The sequence below is a fragment of the Onthophagus taurus genome, chromosome 3 (assembly GCF_036711975.1).
Source record: "Onthophagus taurus isolate NC chromosome 3, IU_Otau_3.0, whole genome shotgun sequence".
In the NCBI taxonomy this organism is placed as follows: Eukaryota; Metazoa; Arthropoda; class Insecta; order Coleoptera; family Scarabaeidae; genus Onthophagus; species Onthophagus taurus.
The window spans coordinates 15958412-15986057 of NC_091968.1; the positions used below are offsets into that span (position 1 = coordinate 15958412).

Below are 27646 nucleotides of genomic sequence, written 5' to 3' on the forward strand. Positions count from 1 at the left end.
AGAGACCGTTGCGGAACTACACAGCCAAATCAAGTATGGGTACATGCGAGGCCACATTGGTCTCACCTGGCTAGAAAGTCAAAAGTATATGCGAGACCACGTTGGACTCTTGTGGCACTCAACCTGTTAAGGAATATAACGTTAAAAGACACTACGAAACAAAACACAATGATTATTTGAAATTCGATAAAGAAGTGAAACAATCGAAGCTCCAGGAATTAAAGTCACAATTAAGAACTCAACAAAAAATGTTTGGTTCAGCTTTACAGCAACCTTTCAATATTGTTAAGGCAAGCTATTCTGTTTCATTCTTGATAGCAAAAAAAATGAAAACATTTTCGGATGGTGAATTTGTGAAAGAATGTTTGGAAGCTGTAGCAAAAGATATTGTTCCTGATAAAAGTAAACTATTTTCGAATATAAGTCTGTCCCGGCAAACAGTGTGTCGTCGAATTAATGACATTTCAAATGAAATTATTGTAAAACTGCGCGATCGAATTCGAGATTTCAAATGTTTTTCCTTAGCATTCGACGAAAGTACAGACATTTCAGATACAGCTCAACTTGTAGTATTCGTTCGTGGAATAAATGAATCATTTGAAATAACTGAAGAAACGTTAAGCTCGATAAGTTTGAAAGATACTACAAAAGGTGAAGATATTTTCCATGCTGTTGAAAACTGTTTACGCGAAAACAACTTGGGTTTGGAAATTCTTACAGGAATATCAACAGATATTATATTTCGGTAAAATAGAATCCAAGAACAAAACTCATAATTGCTGTAAAAGAGATGATTTATTTATAATCCACTGTTTGATTCACCAACAAAATATATGTGCCCAAGTATTATAGATGAATCATGTTATGCAAGTAGTCATAAAAACAGTTAATTACATTCGATCACATGCACTTCCTCACCGACAATATAAGGAGTTCCTGAAAGAATTGGATTCTGAATATGGTGACGTAGTATACTTCAGTCATGTCAGATGGTTAAGTCGCGGAAGATGTTTACAGCGATTTTATGAGTTACGTCAAGAAATTGATTTGTTTATGAATGATAAGCAAATACCAGTACCAGAATTAAGAAATGATGAATGGTTATTGGATTTATGCTTTTTAGTGGATATTGTCGAAAAACTCAATCAAAGATAATTTAATAATCGATATGTTTAATCACATCAAAGCATTTCAGAAGAAATTATTGTTATTTGAATCTCAATTGAAAAATAATAACGTTCAACACTTTCCATTGTTAAAAGATTTGAAAAATTCAAAATGTAACAATTACATTAAATATGCAAAAGAAATAAGAAAACTTGCAGCTGCTTTTGAGAGTCGTTTCATTAATTTGGACAAATACAACAAAATATTTGAAATATATTCATCTCCCTTTCATGTTGAGGTCGAGTCGGCCCCAGAATATCTCCAAATGGAACTGATTGACTTACAATGCAATAGTCAGTTAAAACAAATTTTTGAAACGATAGAATCTAAAATAGATTTTTATAACATTTATATCAGAAAAGAAAAATTTTCAAATTTGAGAAATTTGGCACAAGTTGTGAGTGCTTTTGGATCAACTTATACCTGTGAATCGTTTTTTTCAAAATTAAAATTCACCAAACATAAATCACGATAGAACTTGACAGACGAAAACCTACAACACCAATTATGATGTGCAAATACCCGCATAGATATAGATTTGCTAAAGTTAAGTGAAAGAGTTGAAAAACAAATATCTCACTAATTAAATAAAATATAATTATTGTTAATCATTTTATTATTATATTATCTATGTTTATCCATCATATCTTTGAGTAATAATAAAAACAATAACAATAAATCATTCTGTTTTAAATATTTACTCAAAAAATTTTTTATGCGGCCCGCGAGATTATAAAATATTTTCAAAGTGGCCTGCAAGATCGTTTTGGTTGGCCACCCCTGATCTAAATATACCAACCAGATTAAAATATGCTACGCCAGAATTCATTTATATGGTTAGATTGTATAAAACTTGTCAAATTGTATTTCCAGAAATCCTCAAAAGAAAAATCACTTTTTCAAATTTTGTAGAAATTATTGAAAACAATACTTCATTAATTTTAAATTTTCATATGACCATATGGCTAACATTAAAAAACAATAATTTTACAATTTTACTCATTATGTGCACATAATTGGGCAGTAGACCTTAACAAAATTTTGAATAAAAAAGACTTGATACAAGAGAAACGATCCAATATACAAAAAAGCAGTGTCTTATTGGTCTAAGTAACAATAAAACTGTTGAACTGTTTATTTATTAGTTTTTTATTTTCCTTAGCACTAGATTCTATAATAAAAAATAATTTCTTTTATTTTTTTTTCGGTTAATAAATCAATGTTTTGTTTCATTGGCCGTAAAACAATGACAGAAAGAAATTGATTTTTAAAATGTTACGAATTAATTTAAATGGATAACTACATTTAAATTTTCGTGCCATGACAAATTAGTCGGGGAGAAACTCTGAAGGTGGCGTAAAACGCGGTTTTCTTTATTTATTTTAAGTTGCCTATCTCTATCCTCTATTATCTCTGCCGGAACCTGCTCGAAGACAACTACGAACTTTTATTTACGATACGATTATTTATTATTCATATTATATTCCATCTGTAAACTACTGCAAATATATTGTTATTGTTGAATATTACAGCACTCTTTCATTCCTGTCCACGGCCCTGATAACAAGTCGACAACGGGAGTTCGAACGGGTGTGGTGTAAGCCAGATTTTTGGGAAGGAGGTTTTTGTTTTCAATTTATTTTTGGGTCGATTCTGTTAGATTTTGTAGTTAACCGTAAAAATCAAATTGTGACTTAAGGATTAACAGTGGGGTTTTAAGTTTGTACTTTTTAAATGGCTGGTATACGTCGTAAATAATTTTAAAGTTATCGCTCATTTAATTAGTAACACATTTGAAAGTTATCGTTCGTTTTAATTCTATAATTCAATAGTTATTATTCATTATATTATGTAAAAACTTTAAAAGTTAGTTTGGTATAATTGAAGACCTTGCTGCAAGAAAGAGGTAAGTCCATTTTGAACAAAATGGAGTAAAGTCCACCATTACACCAACTTAGCTATTCCCCATTGTTTGGTGCAAGAAAGATTCACACACAGTAATAGTTGGTTGCCTAATTGCTATGTAGGACTTACGCGCCCAAACTTATTTGGTGCAATAATGATGTAAGTCCGGACTTGCATCTTTCTTGCGCCAATTAAAGCCTTTCATTTCTAACCTCAAAATAAGTTTATATCTACAGGGTGTCCCAGACCACCCGTACCAGCCGATTTATTCGGAAACGGTGAGTCCTAGAGAGTTGAAATAAAAAATTCGTCAACTAAAGCAGACACCCTCCTTCTAGATAGTGTGTTACGACCGACCAACAACAACCGGAAGTGGGTGCAATTGAGTAGTACTTTAATATTTTATATGTAAAGAGGGGTCAATTACGACATCATCGTAAAGAACTCTTCAATAGAAATCTCTTTTGCTTGAAAAAAATTTTTATATTGCTAATCGTTTTCGAAATAATCCACCCTAATTGTTGGTACTTTTTACCGGTGTTATTTAAGTTGACAAATAGATGTCGCTATTCGTCGTTTTGAAAAATCGTGTAATTTAGAAATGGCTGGTTAATAACAAGAAATTGTTTTTACTAACAAAATGAATAAAATAACAAGGAGTTTTTTTTACCACAGAAGAATATTACAAAACACTAAATAATAAAACTTAATAAATTAAAAATTATAAAAAAAAAATAAAATTATTTAATTGTTATTGACAGAACGTCAACTTTGTGAAACTAGCAGTTATCAATTCTTCGTATTTATCTTGAACAACTAATTAGAATTTTATTTAAACATCAACATGCCTTTCAACAATGAAGAAGCGTATGACATGTTGATGTTATTGGGGGAATGCAGACAAAATTTTCGGGCTGCCGAAAGATTGTATGCCGAGCGCTTTCCTTACCGACCACAGCAAAGTCGTCATGTCTTCAGTCGTCTTGCTTGTAGAGTTAAGCGATTTGGGGTAGTTCGTCCTAATCACAACATCAGACACAGAATAAAAAGAACCGTGCAAGACAATCGAACAGCGGAGGTAATAGCCGGTGTTGAGTTATACCCTCATTTATCCGTCCGTGATATGGCAAGGGAATTCGATATCACCAAGAGCTCAGTCCAACGGATATTAAAAGAAAATAAATTTTACGCTTATCATGTAAATCTTTGCCAAGAATTAAGAGATCAAGATTTTAATAACCGATTACAATTTTGTAATTGGTTATTAGGCCAAACTCAATTTTTTCATCGGAATATCCTTGGGACAGATGAAGCGACATTTAAAAGTAATGGGCAGTTAAACCTGCACAATGCCCACTACTGGTCAGAAGTTAACCCCCATTGGATGGTTGAAATGAACAATCAAAATCTGTGGTCTCTAAATGTGTAGTGCGGGATTTTGGGCGACACCATAATTGGGCCCTTTTATTTTGATGGCACTCTCAATGGTCGCAGGTATGCGGAATTTCTTGCTGGCACATTGCAGCATGATTTGTTGGGTGACATTCCACTAGCAATAAGGAGGAGATTGTGGCTACAACAAGATGGCTGCCCAGCACATTATGCTGCGGTATCTCGTGCGATTTGTGACCAAAAATTCCCTGGGCGATGGATTGGAAGAGGAGGTTGTGTGGCGTGGCCAGCACGATCACCCGATTTGACCCCTCTTGATTTCTATCTTTGGGGTCGACTTAAGAATTTAGTTTATAAACATCGACCAACAACAAAGGAAGAAATGAAGAACAGAATTCAAGAAGCGTGTCAGAATTTAAGTGCAAGAGAAATTTTAAATGCGGTAGATAGTGTAAAGCTCCGGCTTGACAAATGTGTTGCTCAAAATGGTAGACAATTTGAACATTTATAAGCTTTATTATCTTGATTTTGTTAATTTTTTATTAGATTGAGCGTTTTGTGTCGTTTTGTCGTCCAAATAGCACAGTGACAGTGAAAGAGAACCTTTTAGCTCTGGCTCTTCTGATAATTACGAACCGGAAAACAGTTCAAATTCGAGCAGTGACGAAAATCAGGAAACAGCTGCGGTTCAAAGATGCAAACGACAGAAAAAGAGCCATCCAGAAATGTGGAAAAGAAACATACGAAAAAAAAACTCGCATCCGGAGAAGAGCATATAAATTCAGTTAACAAGCTGGTTGCTGCAAGAACAATCGGTAAAGACTGCAAATGTAGAAAAAAGTGTTTTTTTAAAAGTGAATCAAGAAAAACAACAACAAATTTTGCAAAAATTTAATGAATTGGGTGAACACTCCGTGCAGAATCAGTACTTAGCAGGACTTGTAACGTCTACGGTCCCTGTAAGATCGCGACCTCGTACTGGAAGCAGAAGAGCCAAGTCTGCTTCTAATAAATATAAGGTAAAGTCGGTTTTATGCTAATATTTTTATAATAACTTTGGGCAATATTATTCAGATTCGTCTTGGTCAAGAAGTGTTTGATGTTTGTAAGAAGGCTTTCTGTGCACTTCACGGTGTGTCTGCAAAACGAGTAGAAAATATTGCAGCAAATTTGGCAAAGCCTTCTACTCTAACTTTACCTGGAGATATGAGTGAAATCGTTGAATCTATTCACACGCATATAACAGAATTTCCAAAACGAAAATCACATTACAGTCGGTCTAAAAACAATGGAAAATACTACCTCTCGCCTGAACTCAATATTCGCACACTTTATACGTTATATCTGTCAAAATTTGAACCAAACATGTACAAGTTAATACAGGAAAATCAAGATCGATCCCCTGATTTTAAACTAGCCGTTACCTATGACTTCTATTACAGGTATTTCAAAGCAAATTTTGCAAACTATCACTTTGGGCATCCAAGATACGACACCTGCCAGCTTTGCGATACTTTGGCGAACAAGAAAAAGTTAGTTCATACAGACGCAGAATTGAATGAGATAGAAGCACAGCTAACATTGCACCAAAATAAGGCCAAGACATTTTTTGATGACCTCTCGCAAAAAACGTCGAGTGCTCTTGAAGATCCAAAAGTCGATACTCTTAGCTTTGACTTCCAGCAAAATGCTCCGCTTCCTAAGGTGCCATCTGGTGACGCATTCTATCTTCGAAAACTATGGATATACAACTTCTGTATTCATTCTGCTAAGCTGCAAAAATCTACGTACTATGTCTATGATGAAGTGACCGGTAGAAAAACCCCAAATGACTTCATTGAAAATGTGTTAGATAAGACTGTAAAGGTGCTATACCTTTTTTCAGATAACTGTGCCGCTCAAAATAAGAATCATAGCCTTACGCAATATCTATATTGTTTGGTTCAAAATGGCAGATTCGAAAAGATTGTGCACCGCTTCCCAGAACCCGGTCACAGTTTTTTGCCATGTGACCGATCATTTGGGAGAACTGAAAAATACATTCGAAAAGTTGAACGGATCTACACACCCGAAGAACATATAAATCAGTTAAAAAAATCTTCAAAAAATGTCCATGTCGTTGCCGTTACTCAAGATATTATTCTTAACTACGTCCACACTTTAGCTCTGTCTTTCAAAAAAGTTGTAATGGATAACAACAAGCAGGGGGGCGTAATGGCTCAGGGGGGCGTAATGGCTCAGCGTGTTAGCTCTCGGGTTAACACGCAGACGTCCCGGGTTCAAACCCCGGTGAAAGCACGTTGAGTCGCCCCCCGTCCTTCGGAGGGGACGTTAAGCCGTCGGTCCCGGCAACCAGTCGTCAATCTCTGGTTGTCGTTAGCAGCACGCATGTGTGTGAGGCTTGACTTTATAGGGACGAATGCGCGTGAGCGCTCTCTGACCCCACGCCCACGCTGATCGGACCTGCGCCAGGCCGTTGAGCAAGTCGTGCGCTCCGCCAAGACGTTGAGCTAGCCGTGCGCTCCGCCAGGTCGTTGAGTGAGCCGTGCGCTCCTCCGCCAGAACGTTGAGCTAGCCGTGCGCTCCGCCAGGTCGTTGAGCTAGCCGTGCGCTCCGCCAGGCTGCGGCCGAGATGAAGTGTGGGTCCGGGGGGTTGGGGCGGCGGTAACTCGTCATTGGCAACGAGTAAGCGGTATCGTCACCTAACGAGATACCTTCTCATTCCACCTCAAGCCTCCAAGGGAGAATGCACAAGGGGCCCGATGGGGCCTAAGTGCGAGCGTAAAAATTACGCACTCCACGCTTACATACATACATACAACAACAAGCAGAAAAAATTTGCCATATCCAAACAGAGAATTTTTGAGTATGATTCTCAATCGACTGATGTTAAGTGCAGCATATCAACCGGCATGATCATATTTTCCTATTTTGATATCAGAAAGAAGAATCAGACGCTTCCGTTTCTTCTACCAAGTGTTGAGGATCGAGCATATGACTCGACATTTTGTTTAAAGAAACTCAAATATGACAATGTTATGACCCTTGTTCGAAAATATGTTCCCGAAAATGCGCTGTAGAACAACCTGGCGACGAAAGAAAACTTTAAATATTTCAGAAATTTTAACATTTCTAAGTTTATGTTAGAAATATTATTAGGTTTAGATCGTTCTAAAATAAATAAAACTTTTTTTAATACAATAATTTTTTTTAATAGTTTTACTAACATGTTCATAGAATTACAAATTTTGGGAGCAAGAAGGAGGTAAGTCCACTAGATTTATTTTACCCGTCAGTAGTCGCGCCGGGTCTACTAGACCCAGTGAAGCTTTATAAAGCTGTTACAAGCCTATAAGGGCCGGTTTTATAAAAGTAGACGTTGACCGCCGGTTATCAAACCTCCGGTTGAGCAGTTAACCGAAGGTTGAACATCGATACGTTTTATGACAGGATTTTAACCTCCGGTTTATTAGCTTGCCGTCAACCGGCCGCGGTCAATGTTGGCTGCACTGCGCGCCAACTCTCAACCAATGAAATGCGTGCATTCGAAAACGTAAAGACACACGTGTTTACGTTAACCTAACCTAACTTTCGACGTAGATCATTTTGCGAGCGATTATTTTATTTTATTTTTTTGCGATGTTTTATATAAAATAATTCTCTTTATATAATTAAAAACAAATTGTATAAGTACGAAGGCTTTCACGGCCGGTGTAAATTGAACTAAAATTAGAACTAAAACTAGAACTAACACTAGAAACCTTCTTCAGAAACTGGTTCGAAGTGATCTTCGAACTTCGAACCAATTTCTGAAGAAGGTTGCAACATGGCATCCGAAACGTCAAACCTTTTATTAAAAGACGCACGGCAAAACCCGAAAGTTTCTAGTGTTAGTTCTAATTTTAGTTTAAAAAACAAATTGGATTTTGTAAAAATTTTATTTTTTATTAAGTTCTTTTTTTAACAATTCTATTCTTAAACGCCCGGTTGATGACAACTTTCATGACAGATCATGACAACTTTGTGAAGTTCTGCGCATGTGCGTATATCAACCCTCCGGTCAAACTCGACTTTTACCTACGGTTGGGATAACTTCCCTTTAACCGGAACTTTATTACTCAACCGTAGGTCGTACAACGCAAACTAACGGTTAACCGGAGGTTGACAGTGAACCTACTGTCAACCGTACATTGTAAAACCGGCCCTTAATGATTCAACTGTTTTGTATCCTCGGTTATCTTCTTTTATTATTCCAAGCTTAATGATAAACTAGTAGTTGCTGAATAATTCACAAGTAATTTCGACCTACGATAAATATTTAACGTCAGACCCGGCGCAACCAAACTTGATCGTCCTTATGAAACTATTGAAAGTTGTTCATCCGTGCGCGCGCAGTAATATTTTGCGCCTAACCTAACCTAACAAGTTTTAGTTTACCAGTTTCAGTGTTATCAATGCATTATTTTACTAAATTTGTGTGCATGGCATTCTAACGTTCTGAACGCGCTAAATAAACAACCAGGTAAGTACCAATATGTTACAATACATAACGAAAAGCACAGGGCCCATTTTATAGGTATGAATACATACGAGAAGGAGCAAGAACGGCTGTTGCGTCTCTGGGCAGAAGACATTGAAGATGAAAAGACTGAACTACCCGACGATGACGAAGAAGACAACGAAGAAGATGTTGTTGAAGAAAGGGGCGACTCCAATAGCGAAGAAGAGGGCGATAGTAACGACGAACATGTAGATGGAGAATCAAGCCTACAACCGTTTTTTATGGGGAAAGATGGCGTTACGAAATGGAATAAGCAACCTTACGCCCAAAGGGTACGTAAATCAAAATCAAATATTTTACGTGAACTACCTGGAGTAAAAGGAGTTGCAAAATCTGCACTAACACCATTTCAATGTTGGCAACTGTTTTTTGATGATTCTATGCTAACCAGTATTGTAGAAAATACTAATAAATCTATAGAGTCCATATCCAATAATTACGGAAGATCTAGAGATGCCTAGTACACTAACTTAGTTGAAATGAAAGCTCTGATAGGATTGATATACTTAGCAGGTATTCATAAAAGCAGTAGAATGAATACAGAAGACTTATGGAATCGAGATGGAACAGGAATCGACATGTTTTGGATGACAATGTCACTGCAACGTTTTCGGTTTCTTTTACGAGTAATTCGAACCGATGACAAAAATACAAGGGAAGAACGTAAACAGTACGATAAATTGGCTCCTATTCGAGAAATTTTTGATTCATTTGTAAAAAATTGTCAACAACACTATACAATATCCGAATTTACCACAGTTGATGAAAAGCTGGAAGCATTTAGAGGACGTTGTGGCTTTAGACAGTATATACCATCGAAGCCAAGTAAATATGGTATAAAAATTTTCGCTTTAGCAGATGCAAAAACGTACTATACTTTCAACCAAGAAGTATATGTTGGTCAACAACCTCCGGGGCCTTACCAAGTGCCTAATGACCCAAAAAATGTAGTATTACGTTTGATTGAACCAATTTCTAAAACAGGCAGGAATGTTACAACCGATAATTGGTTCACCAGTTATCCGTTAGTTGAGGACTTGTGGCAAAATCACAATCTAACACTTGTGGGTACCATAAGGAAAAACAAAAAAGAACTACCTCTTGATTTTGTGAACACAAAAGAACGTCCAGCATTCTCTAGCATGTTTGCTTTTCAAAAAAATAAGACAATCGTGTCTTACATTCCACGTAAACGAAAAAATGTCAACCTCATTTCTAGCATGCATTATGACGATGACATAGATAGCGATACAGGGACAAAAAATAAGCCGGCAATTATTTCGTTTTATAATAAAACAAAATCCGGTGTTGACAAAGTTGACGAACTGTCTGCCAATTACAACTGCGCTCGAAACACAAAGCGATGGCCAATGGTTGTGTTGTACTCACTTTTGAATACAGCAGGTATAAACTCCCACATAATATTCTGTGCAAATAATCCTGCTGTAGATTTGATCAGACGAAAATATTTGCTACATCTAGCACGCGACCTTACCAGTGAACATCAAAAATACAGGGCGACATTGAAAAATTTGCCCCGTGCTGTTCGGCAATACCGACAAGATGCTACTGGAATTCAACAAGATCGACGTGAATGCCCCGTAAGCGGAAAACGGAAACGCTGTGAGGAGTGTGTTGGTTCCGATAGTAAAACAAGCTACTTTTGTAGCGAATGTTTCAAGTATTTATGCCTCAAACACACATGCATTCGTTGCAACACCTGTACCAACAAAAATACTGCCGCTGACAATAAAAACTCTGATTATGATACAGATTAATTTATTATCAAGTTTTTTATATAAAAATTATTTGTAATCAATAAATTTTTTATTTATGTGTATAATTATTTATAGCTGCATTATTCAACAATATTCAAACCATAAAAAGATATCCTACTTTTAAAATTCTGTAAATACGAGTATTGGGTCTACTAGACCCAGCGCGACCACATTTTCGTATAACTAACGCGCGACTACCGTCGGGTTAAAAATATTCTGTAATTTTTGAAAAACATTAAGTATTAAAGTGAAAATTGGTATATATTGCCTTAGTGGATGTTGTCAAGAAAGCTGAGATATTTTGGGCAACCCATGAAAAGACACCACAGTTTTTTCGATTATCTCAGAAACCATAAAAGTGGACTTACCTCTTTCTTGCAGCAAGGTCTTCAATTGAAGAATAGACATGTCGCTTAAAAGTCAACAATTTTTTTTTACCGGTGTGAAATCGATCAAATAATCCGTTAAAAATAAAAAGAAAGTGCGGAAAAGTGAAAAACATACCATATAAATTTCAAACTCATTAGTTTGAAATTTCGATGTGAGGTCATCAACCATGCTCTAACCGTATATTTACGCAACACCACTGCTAAGGTAAAACTGCATTATACGGTGATGAAACTGAAATGGGGTGGGGGTACCCAGCAGTTGTGTCTGTGTGTGTGTGTCGCGTGTGTGTGTGCAAAACAGACGTTTAATACAGCTATTGCCCACTAGAGGTTTACTAAATAGATTTTTAATAAAAACAAGATTTGTGTATAAGAACGGTGGGCAAATGCAGCTCGACGAACCGCATGCGGCTCTTTGAATAATTATTTGTGGCTCTCGATAAATGTACCGAGTTCCTTTTTTAATTTTTTTTTAGTTCCCTTTTTAAACTTGCATACCTTTTTAATACGTATTGAATACGGCTCGCGAAAAATTTCTAATTTTGAAAAATGGCTCTGATTATCAAGGAGCTTACTACCCCTGGACTATAATGTAATTACAATAAATACATACAGCAAAAATGGAATAAACAAATAAAAACAATATAATTTTTGTTTTATTTATTTACCCGTGTTTAATCTACTTTTAAAATATAATATATTGTTATATTTAAGTAAAGATGTGTATTTCCTAATTAATTGTGGGTGAATCCCCTAAAAATAAAAACATCCAATAAGACTATTTCATAGTGCTGTAAAGACCGTTCTCTCCAGTGTTCTTAGTTTATGAACTGATTTTAGTATTATTGTAAGTATTGTTTTATTCGTTTTTTTTAATAACTGCATTCCTTTTTTTATTTTATTAGTGTTTATTAAGTTTTTTTGTGTTACGTTTAGTTTTTAGTGTTACGTTTAGTTTTTAGTGTTAGTATTATTTTTTAGTATATATAAATTTTAGGTAAGTTTAACATACCATCAAATCTAAAAGTTTTTATATTGAATATGTGTATATGTTTATAACTAGTACAACAATGGCAAATCGAGCGCCGACAACAATCGTTAGCAGAGACGTATTCAGCACGTGATTTGTACTGCAATTTTATTTCAACCATTGACGACACTATTCGTTTTTTGGCAACACGGCGACTTTTATCAAATTCGAAAGAATGTGATAATTGCCACATTGCTATGTCGCTGACAAGGAGAGCATCCATCAGCGATGGAAAGCAGTGGACCTGCAAGGAATGCAGAAAAAACGTGTCAATACGAGCCGGCTCATTCTTTCAGAATAGCAAGCTGAAATTGACACAAATTTTGGACATTGTATATGGATGGGCGAGGGAGCACCCGCAGAATGAGGCGGCACGTGACGCCAAATTGGGAGAAGGATCCACCCACACCATAGTCGATTGGTACAACTTTTGTCGGGACATAACCGAACAGCACCTTGTCGACAATCCTACCCAAGTAGGAGGATTCGATGAGAACACGCTGTTGTCCAAAACGGTGGAAATTGATGAATCGAAATTTTTCCATCGTAAATACCACCGTGGACAATGGCGTGAAGGCCACTGGGTTTTTGGGGGTATTGAACGGGGTAGTGGCAACTGCTTTCTGGTGGAGGTGCCGGATAGAACGGAGAATACCCTAATCCCAATTATTGAAAGGTACATATATACATATTATGTACAGAGTCTGCCAAACTAAACGCCCCATTGTTTTTATACAAAGAGGTAAAATAAAAAAATAATATTTAATGTAAAGGATTTGTTTTTGAAAAATTAAACAATTACGTATAAACGGTGGAGCATTGAGTTTAGATGACCCTATATAAATTATATCGGGTAAGCCGTTCCCACTGGGAAATAGGTGGTTAACATAGGAAAACAATTTTTAGTTAATACTTGCTCCCCACATCATTTAATCCAAAATAAAGTTTACAGACTTAAATTTGAGTTGAATATGCTTATTTTAGATTATCATTAATTACTCCGATTAAATAAATTCATTCGATCTGATAAATTCGGATTTATCGTTAAGAATTTATCAAACGGGAGTATAAAATAAGCGTATATGCGACTTAAATGTAATTGTGTAAACTTTATTTTGGATTTAATGAAGTGTGGAGCAAGTATTAACTAAAAATTGTTTTCCCAAATTAACCGCCTATTTTCCAGTGGAAAACGAATACTTGAAAATTAAATGAATATGTTTTTTTTTAGATATGTGCTCCCAGGTACAATTATTATTTCCGACGGGTGGAGGGCGTACAGAAATATTAACCAATTTTCTATTTCCTATCATTTTTGTTTCATTTTGCAGATAAACTATAGTAAAAAGACTAGCGCATAGTGGAATGCAGATATATTCAACACGAAAAAACATTTTCTTTAATTTTTAAACAATAAAAAACAAATGTTTTACAGTGGCAACTCGTCAGAGGAGGTATTTATCATTTTGAAGTACTCTTTCTTAACTTTAATTTATTGTTATATACTTTATAGTTATAGTACGTGAAAAATTTTTTTTAATATTTAATTTATCCTCCGCTTTTGAAAGCCCCGCGAGCCGCCGCTGATTTAAAAGTTAAAATTTAAGAAAAACATGTATTTTTCAATTCCGCTTCATAATTATGCCATCTAGTGGCCACAAGCTCAACTAATGGTAGAGCGATGTCTATTTTGTGCGGACACACGCACACAGACACAACCGCTGAGTTCCCCCACCCCATGTCAGTTTCATCACCGTATAATGCAGGATAACCGCTTTTATATCATAAATTTTAGTATAGATTGTTTTTGTGCTACTCAATTGTCCCTTATAATTTATTTGAGTCACAATGGCTAATATAGTGAAGGCATCATCTTCCCTCTTCAGATGCTGTTTGCCATTCGGATAGTGTAGATTTGAGCGGTACATCAGATAATGTTGAAACAACAGGAGTTTCAAAAGAAAATTTAGACCCACGTGATAATGTTAAAATTCATCGTAATATACAATCGAAATTGTCAAAGTTAAGATCACAGCTGAAAAGCGCTAAAGCTGATGTGAGCTTTGTTAGGAAACTATATGACGAGGGCCGATTTGAGTTCATCGAATCTACTTTGAATTCTGTAACAAAGGAATTTATTAATTCTCAATCACGCAATTCTAGTAGAGCTCCGTCAGGTAAAAGGTGGACTATGGAAGATAAAGCATTTGCTTTATCTATCTACAAAAGAAGCCCACGATTATATCGTTATCTACAAGCTCATTTTGAATTACCATCAATAAGACTTTTAAAAGGCCTGTTGCCCAACATGTCTTTTCGTACCGGTATAAATCCAAATGTTATGGATTATCTTAAACGTCAGGTTAGGAACATGAATGATGTTGACAAGTATTGCACCCTCATTTTCGACGAAGTTCAACTTAGTAGTGGGCTTCATTATGAGGCTCATGAACAAAGAATTTCGGGATTCGAAAATCTGGGTGAACTCGGAACCAATAACAAAATGGCAAATCATGCATTGGTTTTCATGGTCAGAGGGGTTCAAAAAAATTATAAGCAAGTTGTTGCTTATTATTTTGTTCAAAATACAATAGCAGCTACTTCCCTAAAGCAATTAATTGTAAAAATAATTAGTAATTTGCAAGCAATTGGGCTGAAGGTGGTCGCAACTGTTTGTGATCAGGGGTCTACTAATGTGGCTGCATGTAAATTACTTTGTGGTAACGACGATTATGTGTTTGAAGTAAACGGAGAAAAAATATGTACAATCTATGACGTGCCACATTTACTAAAGAATACACGAAATGCGTTGTTGCGATATGATATTGCGTATGAAAGCAATAAGCGCGCAAAGTTTGTACATATGCAGTCTGCCTTCAATTTAGATCAGCAGCGTAGAACCTACAAACAGTTGCCAAAACTAAAATCAGAGTATTTCAATTTTGATAATAGTTATATTAAAATGAAGGTGAAAGTGGCTGCTGCTCAGTTGAGTCACACAGTTACTGCATCAATAGAAACATTTCATGTAACTAAAGATTTACCTGCTGAATCTTTAGCTACTGCCGAATTTGTTCATTTGATGGATCAATTGTTTGATTCGCTGAATGGGTGGGTTCGATATCCAAAAAATGGTAAAGAGTTTCGGTGCGCGTTATCAAAAGATTCCCCACATTTACAGTTCTGGTCCAATTTGTTACCTAAAATCACCAAATGGCAAATGATTGATCGGAACGGTAGGGACTGTACAAAGTCAGTTAGATTTCTTAAAGGTTGGCAGACTACCATACGATCAGTTATTTTCCTTTGGAATCATTTAAGTGAAAAAGGCGTCTCGTTTCTTTCTTTAAGATCACTGAATCAAGATCCGCTGGAAAATTTATTTTGTCAAGTACGCCAACATGGCTTTTTTAACACTAATCCTACATGTCATCAATTTGTAGTTGCCTTAAAGACTCTTGTCGTTAACAACTTTTCTGTACCCTTAAGTAGGGGACGGAATTGTCAAGACGATTATTGTGAGTCTTTGGGGAACCTACAAGATTTGTTAGTACATTTTCCAGAGGATTTTCATTCTAGTGATAAAATGGATTCAAATCCTGTTTTCTCAGATATCGAACTAAACCCAAGTATGGAAGATAATCAAGCAACGGCTTATGTGGCTAGTTATTTTCTGAAAAATATACATATTCCGGACTGTGATACGTGCCGAGAAAATTTATATTCTGCAGAATGTAACGAGAATCATTTGTTTACTTCTTTCAAGGAGTATAACAATGAGACACATTTAAATTATGCAAGTGACGGGCTTATTAAGATGGTTGATGCAGTCCATGAAAGAATGTACAGTAGGGCCCCGACATTCACGACTTCAGCATTCGCGGTTTCGTGTATTCGCGTTTTAAACTTTGCTACCTTTTTCAACATTCGCGTTTCGATTATTCGCGAATATGTACGCACTTTTTTCTTTATTCAAACGGTGCGCCTGCTGTACAAGCAACCAGCTTCCTATCACGCACATTTGACAATTTGTTTTGTTACGGTTTACGGGGATTCCCTTAATTTCGATCGATTTTAGTGTTTAGGTTATGTGTTTATTTCTGTGATATTTACTTGACTCAGGTTAGTATTTCTTTATTTTTTTTTACTCTATAATTTCTTATATCCGATTAATCTTATAAACTTTTAGAAACTATTATTCTATTCAACATGGCTACAAAACGACCAGCGAACGAAATAAACTTAATTGCCAAACGCGCAAAGTCAGTTATGACATTAGAAAAAAAGATTCAAGTTCTTGATATGCTGCGAGAAGGGAAAAAAGCTACCGAAGTGGGCCGTATCTTTAGTGTAAATGAATCAACGATAAGATCTATAAAGAAAAAAGAAAATGAAATCAGGAATAGCGTAAAAAGTGGCATCTGTTCATCATTAAAAGTAACATCACAAATTCGTGATATGAATATTGAGAAAATGGAGAAGTCTCTTTATATTTGGATTGAAGATAACGGCCGCAGAAATATACCATTAACCAGAGCTAGATTAATGGATAAAGCCAAGGATCTTTATTGTCATTTTTCGGGTGATATAAATTATATTGAAGATGACTCTAAATTTAAAGCGAGCAGAGGATGGTTCGAAAGATTTAAATCTCGATTTAATCTTCATAACGTTAAGTTATGTGGAGAATCAGCTTCAGCTGATCATCAACAAGCTGCAAAATTTCCTGATGAAATAAGAAAATTAATAGAAGAAAAAGGTTATTGCCCTGAACAAATCTTTAATGCGGATGAAACCGGACTTTATTGGAAACAGATGCCAACACGAACATACATTTCAAAAAATGAAAAGACTGCTGCTGGATTTAAATCAGCTAAGGATAGAGTCACACTTTTATTGTGTGCAAATTCAAGTGGAGACTTTATTACAAAGCCAATGTTGGTATACCGGGCAGCTAATCCACGTGCTTTAAAGAACAAGGACAAAGATGCTCTTCCTGTGTATTGGCGAGCTAATGCAAAAGCTTGGATGACTTCTCATATATTTGTTGAATGGTATAAAGAGTGTTTCGTTAAAGAAGTGGAACGTTATCTAAAATCTAAAAATTTATCATTCCGTGTTTTATTGATATTGGATAACGCAACATCTCATCCAGTTGATGTTCTCAAGTTAGGTCATCCATGTGTGGAAGTAGTATTTCTTCCTCCAAATACAACGTCCTTGTTATAACCTTTAGACCAAGGTGTTATAAAGGCTTTCAAAAGTCATTACATCAGGCACGCGTTTGGATTTGTACACGAGAAATTAGAAAACGACAGTTCCCTTCCAATAAAAGACGTGTGGAAACTATACAATATTGAACATGCTATTATTAATATAAAATGTGCTTTAAATGACATTAAAATATCGACTGTCAGTAATTCATGGAAAAAATTGTTAAAAAAAGACACCGAAAAATCTTCTGAAGTTGATGAGGCAATAGACAAAGCTGTGCTCTCTGCACGGTTGCTACCAGGAGACGATTTTCAAAAGGTGGTAGCAGCTGATATAGAATCTCTTGTCAATGAAGAAAACGAAGAGTTATCCAATGCGGATTTAGAAGCACTCCTGATAGAGAGTGAATCAGGATCGGATGAAGATGAGGTTATTTCTCCTTGTAATAAATTATCGTTGAAAGAACTTAATTCTTTTATACAAGAAGCAAATCATCTTGCTGAAAAGATCGTAGAAATGGATCCCGTAATGGAACGTAGCATAAAATTTAAAAATGGGTTAAATACTCTTCTTGCTTCTTACAAAGAGCTTCAAAAGGATATGCAAAATAAAGCTGTACAACCTACCATACATTCATTTTTCAAACCATCGTGTTCTAAATCAGTGCCTGAACATGTTGATGAAAGGTTAAGTTAATTTTTATTTGTTTTTTTTTCTTAGTTTATTTCTTTGATATTTATTTTTGAGTTTATTTTTATTTGTCCGAGTTTATTTTTTTAACTTTAAATGATTATTTTACTGTACATATTATATTTGAATACAAATATTGTTGCAGAAAATTTAGTCGTTTTATTTTGAAATATTGTGTGTGTTTTATTTAACATAACTAATTTTATTAATTTTAAAAATCATACTTATTCAAATTTTTAATTTTGTTACTATTTTTAAATAAAACATCTCTCCATTTGATTTATTTCGTCTTCGTTTTACTTTTTAAAATGGCACAGAAGCAGTTTCTCTTTTATAAGATCGAGTGCTTCAACATTCGCGGATTCAACATTCGCGACGTATTTTCAGAACCTAACCCTCGCGAATGTTGAGGCCTTACTGTATCAATTTCTTGATAAGTATGGTCACTTAAGCCCAATTGAGAGCACATTTAAAAATTCTAATGTAGACTTCTTTAATTCTTATCAATTTTGTCAAATTCATGATATTAAATGTTTGATTATGGATAAATGTATTCGTTTAAATGTATATAAATATTTAAAAGATAAGAATATTAACGAAGTCAACAAGAGAAAGTTTAAAGAAAAAAGCATTAAGAATGTTCCTAACAGTTTATTTTGTTTTATGTGAGCATGGGTGCAATATACATGGAAGAACAATACAAGATTTATTTTTACCAAGAAGTATTATTTTATCAAAGATGGTTGTTAAGTTTTTTTTTATATTTTGTTTAAAATGATTTTTAAGTTTTTGTTGTATTATATTGTATTTATATTTGTTTATTTATTCATATATTTTTTATTCATATATTTAATATAAATTTTAAATTCCCAACATAACGTGTTTTGTGTTATTATTTCTCAATACATAAAAACTACAACATGAAATAAATTGAATTTTTATTTCTAAAGCCAACTAAAAAATGCCAAATATTTTAAAATGGCACTTTTTGGTGGTTTTTGAAATAAAGAATTCAATTTAGGAAAATAGAGAAGTGAAAGGAAAGTATATAGAAATCAAATTTCCCGCGTGTGTGCCATACGAATCTGGAGGGGGTAGTGTTGCTCTTATTTTAACACAGAGTGCGCACTTCTCTATACTACTGTTCTGTGGGGCGATGTAAATAGCGCGTTCTAACCTAACCTCAACTGTTGTTTATTTCTGTGCCAACAAAATGAGTGAATTCGATGGAAAATTAATTAAAATTGTTGAGAACTACCGATATATTTACGATAAAAAATGTTCTGAACATAAAGATAACATATTGGTAGAAAATGACAACACAAAAACTAGTAATATTTTGTTTCTTGAGGTTGCGATTCTGTAAATCTTAAATTCTGTATAAATCATTCTTTTTCTTAAAGCTAAATAAAATCCTTATATCTAAATCTTTAAATTTAAATTTACAGCTAAATTCTGTATAAACCCGGCATAAGTAAGGTAAGTTCTTAGTTACTTATAGTACTTTTCGGTACTATATAAACTGCTCTCGTTTTTTAAAATTTACTTGTGTGTTTAACATGGCTGAGGTAAGTTGGATATTTTGATCATAATATTAGATATAATTTTATTGTTTTTAGAGTACTGAATTCTGCATGTTTCCACTGCGTTTGGTTGAAGGAGAGGAGACTTAGTGAACCGTCTGAGGGAATGGGGTTTTCATTCCCAATGAAGGCGATTATAAGCAGATTAGATTACTAGAGCAATTTATTGATGGATATTTGTGGGTATGCAACGGACGTGTTTCCATTAGGAAAGAGAAAAAGCAAAAGTGTGGTACGACTGTATCGTTTCGAACCGATACATTTTTTGCACAGTCTAAGTTGGAAATATCCCAAATTTAAGGTTTCATCTTTTTGTAGGTGGAGAAAGGTAATCTTGCACTTATCGCAAAGCTAACCAATATGTCCTTAAGAACTGCGGTCGACTGGGCATCATTCTGTCGGGAGGTCGTATTGGATAAATACCTGGTGCACCCGGAGATGTTAGGCGGTCCGGACTCTGTCGTCGAGATTGACTAAAGTAAATTTGGCCGGCGAAAATATCACCGTGGACACTGCGTGGAGGGCCAATGGGTTTTTGGCGGATACGAACGTGGAACAGGGCGCGTGTTCATGGAGACCGTAGAGGACAGATCAGCGGATACCCTTCTCCCCATCATCAAAAAATGGATACGGCCAGGTACCACCATAATATCCGATTATTGGAGGGCCTACGATTGTTTGGACATGGAAGGGTACGTGCATTTAAAAGTTAACCATTCGATTAATTTTGTAGACCCCGAAACAGGCGCGCATACTAACGCCATAGAGAGTACGTGGCAACATGCTAAGGGTAGTATGTCCTCCTCAGGCCGGACGAAGACCCATCTGCCCAGTAATCTTGCGAGGTATACATATGTTTCTTAACCCTCATCCGGACTTTGTGTCAAATTGACACAATTTTCAAAATTAATTGATGATATTTTTGTTATTTACGGTCGAATCAACTAGATATTTTGGCTCAGTGAACGAATTCATATTTATTTTAAATTTCCATTTTTGTTTTTGCCATAATTGTTACCTAGTAGCCGGAAAAAAAAGCATCCTTAATCCGGACTTTATGTGTCAGATTGACACAGCGTAAAGTGACACTTTACTAGGTCCCAATTTTGACTTTGCAAGCAGATGTTATTGTAACAGGTTGTCGTAACAGGTCTTTGCAATAAAAATTTCATTCTAAACAATTCATTTAGTGAATGCGTGCTTACTATGGATTGCTTTTATTAGCTGGTGTTTATCGTTCTAAAGGTGAATGTATTGAAGAATTGTGGAATGATAAACATGGCCGCCCAATTTTCGCTGCAACTATGGCAATTAGCCGATTCAAAGACATCAACCGTTGTCTACGATTCGACGATAAAGAGCAAAGAGAAAACGAAAAAGATAAACTTGCTCCTATTCGCTTTATTTTTGATAATTGGGTTCAACGGTTGAAACAGACGTATATTCCGGGAGATTTTGTTACTGTTGATGAGCAATTGCTTCCGTTTCGTGGCCGTGTACCATTCAAGCAGTACATCCCATCAAAACCGGCCAAATATGGCATCAAATTATGGGTTGCAACTGACTCTGAGACGTACTATGCATATAATTTTCAAGTGTATACAGGTCGTGATAAAAATTGTGCTCGTGAAACAAGTCAAGGGGAACGTGTTGTTCTTGATATGTGTGAAGGTAACTTCTTCGTATATTCTAGTTTTTTTTTTATTTCGATCTTTTTCTTCCGTTAGGGCTAAATGGAGAAATGTCACTTGCGATAATTTTTTCACATCGTATCGTTTGGCATGTGAATTGAAAAAACGCCAAATGACAATCGTCGGTACGATTCGCAAAAATCGAAAAGAAATTCCACCCATCTTGGTCAATATGAAAAAACAACCATTGCACCACACCGAGTTCGTTTATGACCACCATATTCGAGCATGTATGTTGTCATATGTTCCGAAGACACGTTGATTTGTTACTTTACTTTCGACGTATCATTCGACTGTTCGAATTGACATCAACGATTCCGCCAATCCTGAGAAGAAACCGGACATAATAAAATTGTACAATAAAACAAAGGGTGGCGTCGACGTGTTAGACCAGATGGTTGGTACGTATCGATGCAAGCGAAAAGTGAATAGGTGGCCTGTTGCACTGTTTTGTAACATGCTTGACATTTCTGCTTACAATGCTTTCGTTTTATTTACCCAAATGAATACCAATTGGAATAGTGCAAAAAGAAGTTTTCGCAGAAAATTATTTTTGATAGAAATCGACCAAGCATTATGTTTTCCTTATATGAAGCAACGAAACACCAGACCACGGGGTACAAATGCGCTGGCTGTTGTAGATAGCGCCCGCAAGCAATCAAATGAACAACCATCAACATCGGGTGCTTCAAATTCGCAAGATGCACATGTATCATCACCAGAGCCGCGGTGTTTCGGGCTGTTGATGTCACCATCTGTATAGAGCAGCGAACGGGTTATAGTGTAGTAGTAACATGCTTCTATCAAGATACTGGTTAAATGCTGGCCTATGTAAAATTTGGGGGGGTTCTCTGCGGTGCAACGTTCAATACGTGTTTGGCCGATTGTCCGACTAAAACTCAACCAGTGGCGTGGTATACTATATGTGGCGTGATGTGGCCCGAGTCTCTACCGTAAGGCGACGAGCCGCCAATGAGTTGCCTGACAACGTCGCGGCTCTGATCATCACCATTATTATTGGAACACGCACCACCGATCAAAAAAAGAGCCCGTTGTCACATGTGCCCATCTCGCCCAAACAGTAATCTACACAGCATTCGCTGCGACAAATGTGTGAAATACGTTTGTCCAGCTCATCGATTTACTGTTTGTGAGGATTGTGTAAAGTTGATTAGCTAAATGATTTTTTGGGTTATTCTCCTTTTTGTATATGAAATTTGTATGTATTTTTTTCAATAAAATAAAAAAAAGTAAAGAAATATCTTTATTTTCATCTATTCATATGCATTCACTCAAACCTATCATAAGAAAAATAGACAGACAATTATTGTCTGCCATTGTGTCAATTTGATACATGAAGTCCGGATTTGGTTCTAGAAACGAAGTCCGGATGAGGGTTAAGCGAGCGAGATAGCAGAGTGCACGACCTTCCCTGGTAAATTGCACGAGCCGCTCCGTGTCTTTTACACTCGTTTACGTACGAAACTTTTTACACATTGCTTGTTCAGATTGAGGCCATCCTTAATTACCAGCCATTAACCCCATTATCCACCGATCCCAATGATACGACTCCATTAACCCCGTCACACTTGTGTGTATGGAGCGGCAAGCTTAGGATATTTTATTGTATTATTTGTTTGTTTAGTTAAGTGTTGAAATGCGTTGTTGTGTTTATATTTAAGTCTTTAGGTAAGAGTTTTAGTTATAATTTTAAATAAAAGAGGAGCTGCTTGCGAGCTCTAAACTGTAGCAATGAATCGTAATTTTTGCAACGATGACGAAGACTTTGTCAAAAACATAATTTTTTCGACGAAGGGACATTTACATTGAGTGGGAAGTAAATAGACAAAGTTGTCGGTATTGCGCTACCCAAAATCCAAATTAGCTAAGAAAGTCGCACACCCAATATCCGCAAAAGATTTGAGTAAACCTTAAGTGCAACCAATATCACAATATAGGTATTGCAATACACGATTTGCGTATTTGGTTGCATACTTGCAATGATGACATCGGGTACGATAATTAATTAACACAGTGTATATGTTACAGTCAAAACTCGTTCTCCGTCAAAACTAGTTTTAACCACAGAAATCGGTCAAAAATAGTTTTGACTGCAAGCCGCGGTCAAAATCCGTTTTGACTGATATACAGTGTGTCCGTAAAGTAACGGATATAGGCGATAAAATCATAATAAATGGTTTATGGGAAAATCCCTGAAACGAGTCTAAAGATTTAAATTTTTTGCAATTTTTTGCAATTTTTTGCAATTTTTTGCAATTTTTTGCAATTTTTTGCAATTTTTTGCCATTTTTTGCCATTTTTTGCAATTTTTTGCAATTTTTTGCAATTTTTTGCAATTTTTTGCAATTTTTTGCAATTTTTTGCAATTTTTTGCAATTTTTTGCAATTTTTTGCAATTTTTTGCAATTTTTTGCAATTTTTTGCAATTTTTTGCAATTTTTTGCAATTTTTTGCAATTTTTTGGTGCAGTTTTCTAATTTTGTCCGCCATTTTTAAACGAGTTATGACGTCATCGATATTTTTTTTAAATGGCAATCCCCCATTTTTATTGCGGAATATGAAAGAGGATTTTTTTCTGAATCTAGTACAGTCAATATTAATATTGGTTACATAAGAAAATTTTCTAGAAAAATTTTAATTACTTCAAATTTGTATAATGATATAAATAGCAGTAGCCATGAGTAACTATGGTAACCAATTATTCTAAACAATTCCCTGAGTGTCAAAAACTGATTTAGTATAGCTTCTTGAAGTGTGGTGGCGCGCCATCTTGTTGGAATAACTGCCGTTGTAATTGAGTTGTGTCAACATTATCGGGATGGAAGGAATGACATCGTTTTGAAAAAATTTAAACATCTCTTTCCACTTAAGGTTTACTCAAATCTTTTGCGGATATTTGGTGTGCGACTTTCTTAGCTAATTTGGATTTTGGGTAGCGCAATACCGACAACTTTGTCTATTTACTTCTCCACTCAATGTAAATGTCCCTTCGTCGAAAAAATTATGTTTTTGACAAAGTCTTCGTCATCGTTGCAAAAACTACGATTCATTGCTCGTGAATCAGGTTTACTTTATGGGAATGATATTTTGCGGGTTTTAAAATTTTATGAACTGTTGATTTACTAATGTCGAAATTAGACCCAATACCAATTAGAACCACGATTTGTTGAACTTCCCTTGCAACATTTAGTAGGCCAGACTTCGAGAAATACTTCGAGAGATGGCCATCCTGTTTAAATTTAGTCACAGCTAGGCTCACCATACTTTGACTAATAAGTTTGCGATCAGGATATGTTGTATTAAAGAGGTCAACTACTTACTAAATCAGTTTTTGACACTTAGGAAATTGTTTAAAATAATTGGTTACCATAGTTACTCATGGCTACTGCTATTTTCATCATGTCAACAAATCTGAAGTAGTTAAACTTTAAAGTAATTTTTCTCGAAAATTTTCTTATGTAAGCAATATTAATATTAACTGTATTAGATTCAGAAAAAAATCTTCTTTCATACTCCGTAATAAAAGTGGGGGATTGCCATTTGAAAAAAAATACCGATGACGTCATAACTTGCTTAAAAATGGCGGAAGAAATTTAAAATCTACACCAAACAATTGCAAAAAATTTAAATCTTTTATTGCCTGTATCCGTTTCTTTACCGACACACTGTATATCGGTCAATACTATTTATAACTGAAAAATAGCGGTCAAAGAGGGTTTTGACTGAGAGTGTCAGTCAAAACCAAAAACGAGGTGGGGCGTAATACAACGGGGGTGCAGTGCGAGGTATGTAAAACTTGGTTTCACGCCAAATGCGTCAACTTGCCGCAGTCTTGTAGATCGTCGAGCCTCTCGCCTGTTCCTATCCACGCCTACCGACATCTGCTGTTACTTTGGAGGCTGTTTATGGTATGATTAAGGAGATTCGCTCTGATATGCGTTCGATGAATAGCAGGTACGAAGAGATGGTCGAGTCAATGCAGTTTTGTAGCCAGCGCGTATCCGATTTCGAGGTGTCCATGAAGCGTCTTGATGACCGTCTCAAAATAATCAATAAATTAAATGATGAGAACTTGCACCTAAAAAAACAGGTTGCAGAATTATCGGGACGAGTGGCGGATCTCGAGCAATATTCCCGCCGTAGCAATTTGGAGGTCCAGGGTGTGCCTGAGAAGGATGGCGAGGATCTGGTTGCCGTTGTTGGGTGTCTGACTGATTTTCTTGGGGTTCCGGTTTCGAGCGTCGATGTGGATGCTGTTCATCGCGTTCCGCACGGTCCAGGCGCCGCGGGCACCGTAGTGCGTCGGCTGACGTCTCCGAAGTCGATCGTGATCCGTTTTTGCAGCCGTCTCAAACGGGACAACTTCTTAGCGGCTGCTAAGCTCAAAAGAAGATCAGCGCCGGCTGGGTCGCCGCCAGGACTTGCGATCCGGGGTGTATCGGATCGTTGTTTTATCAACGAACATTTAACGCCTGCGAACAAGGTTCTTTTCGCGAGGGCAAGGAGGGTTGCTAAGGAAAAGAATTATAAATATGTATGGACCCGCAACTGTCAAATCTTTGTTCGTAAAAGTGATGATGCTCTCGTCCTTTGCCTTTCAGGTGTGAAGCCGATGTGGACAGGATGTAATCGGTTTTGGCAACACTAAATCGTTCATAAATTTGATTATATGTTACTGATCACTATGCCTTCAATTGGTTTTTATTATCAAAATGTGCAAGGTCTAACAACAAAGTTGAAATCCTTTTACACTAACTTATTGAATTCTGATTTTGATGTTGTTTGCTTAACCGAGACCTGGTTGCATCCTGGCATACACTCGGCAGAATAGTTTCCGGATCGCTTTAACGTATTCAGGTGCGATCGAGCATACGGCAACGATGGGGATGGTTCGATGGGTGGGGGAGTTTTAATTGGTGTGTCTACTGCTATATCAGCGGTAGCCCGTTCTGACTGGTTTGTGAATCTGGAGGTAGTGAGTGTAACGCTTAGAGCCAGGGGTTCTTCGTTACATGTTTGTTGTGTTTATATCCGTCCAAATGATAATTTAGCATTATATTCATTCATGGATCAGCTTACTGTACTCACACGGCGGTATTCTGGCGACGAATTTCTTATATGTGGCGATTTTAACTTGCCAGAAATTAAATGGGAGATTGATCTCTGCTCTCGTCATTGTGTACCGTCGCTTCCAACGTAGATCCAACGTTGCCTACATCATACAGACCAATTTGCCTGTTAAACATACTTGGTAAAATATTTGAAAAAATATTATGTAACAGACTCCAGGCACATAGAGAGGAACTGGGTAGAATACATCCAAATCAGTATGCCTACAGAAAAGGCAAATCTACTGAAGATGCTATCAATACAGTTGTTGAGGAAGTAAAGAACATTATGTCAAAGTACGTCATATCGATTTTCAGCGACATATCTGGTGCCTTCGATAATTTATGGTGGCCAGCACTTTTCAAAAGATTTAAAGACATAGCACATAGATATAGCACAAAGACATAACTGTCCAACAGCACTCTATAAGACCTTTAGAAGTTACTGTCAGGACAGATATGCAACGATTCAATGTGGACAGAACCAACAAACTACGAAACGAATTACCAAAGGATGTCCACAAGGATCAGTATGCGGCCCGATGTTCTGGGACGTGGTAGTTGAAGACCTGCTGTACTTTCTCGACACCGCTGAACAAGTCACTGCTACCGTTGCGTATGCAGATGACTTATTATTACTGATAGAAGGAAATAGCCGAAAGGAAATTGACAAAATCAAACGAAGCTTTGAAATTGGTGTCGGGATGGTGCGCGGGAAACAAACTATCACTGTCGAAAGAAAAGACAACTTACTCCGTAATGAAAGGGAATTTTAAAGGGGACCCGTCAATTAAAGTACAAGAAACGGTTGTTAAAAGAAGCCAGTGCAGTAGGTACCTTGGTGTCTACCTAGGCGAAAGACTTAGCTATACGGAACACATTAACAAAACGTGCGAAGCAGCAACATCAGCGATGCACGCGATAGCAAGTCTGACAACCAGAACGTACAAGCTTCCGTTGAGCCTAATTACAATTTACATGAAGTCAGTAATGGCCGGAATTTTAACTTATGCTGCCAGCGTCTGGGTTGATAAAGCAGGACAGGTAAAGCCAACCGAAAGATTAAACAGAGCTCAGAGAAGCGTATTGATACGCTTAAGGAAGTTTTGAAAAGAGC

At 36.3% G+C, this 27646-nt stretch overlaps 3 protein-coding genes across 3 annotated transcripts; all 3 read left to right on the plus strand.

Moving 5' to 3' along the window:
- The first annotated feature begins 326 nt into the window (after window positions 1-326).
- On the plus strand, window positions 327-749 carry LOC111422350 (general transcription factor II-I repeat domain-containing protein 2-like). Its single transcript, XM_071195248.1, has one exon. It carries the CDS (start codon window positions 327-329, stop codon window positions 747-749), a length of 423 nt encoding a protein of 140 aa, XP_071051349.1.
- Window positions 750-9558: 8809 nt separating this feature from the next.
- On the plus strand, window positions 9559-10908 carry LOC139429482 (piggyBac transposable element-derived protein 4-like). Its single transcript, XM_071195249.1, has 2 exons — window positions 9559-10089; window positions 10879-10908. The coding sequence occupies exons 1-2, from the start codon at window positions 9559-9561 to the stop codon at window positions 10906-10908; spliced, it is 561 nt and encodes a 186-aa protein (XP_071051350.1).
- A 5523-nt stretch (window positions 10909-16431) lies between these two features.
- Window positions 16432-18132, plus strand: LOC139429483 (tigger transposable element-derived protein 1-like). The gene is made up of 2 exons (XM_071195250.1): window positions 16432-17404; window positions 17459-18132. The coding sequence occupies exons 1-2, from the start codon at window positions 16432-16434 to the stop codon at window positions 18130-18132; spliced, it is 1647 nt and encodes a 548-aa protein (XP_071051351.1).
- The last annotated feature ends 9514 nt before the right edge of the window (window positions 18133-27646 follow it).

Bases quoted from the DNA above. Each gene is read 5' to 3' on its own strand.
- LOC111422350 (XM_071195248.1), top strand. From the start codon at position 327: ATGAAAACATTTTCGGATGGTGAATTTGTGAAAGAATGTTTGGAAGCT.
- LOC139429482 (XM_071195249.1), top strand. From the start codon at position 9,559: ATGAATACAGAAGACTTATGGAATCGAGATGGAACAGGAATCGACATG. The intron at 10,090-10,878 runs GTGGGTACCATA...AATTATTTATAG, and splicing joins AAAATCACAATCTAACACTT to CTGCATTATTCAACAATATT.
- LOC139429483 (XM_071195250.1), top strand. From the start codon at position 16,432: ATGGCTACAAAACGACCAGCGAACGAAATAAACTTAATTGCCAAACGC. The intron at 17,405-17,458 runs GTGTGGAAGTAG...TATAACCTTTAG, and splicing joins TCTCAAGTTAGGTCATCCAT to ACCAAGGTGTTATAAAGGCT.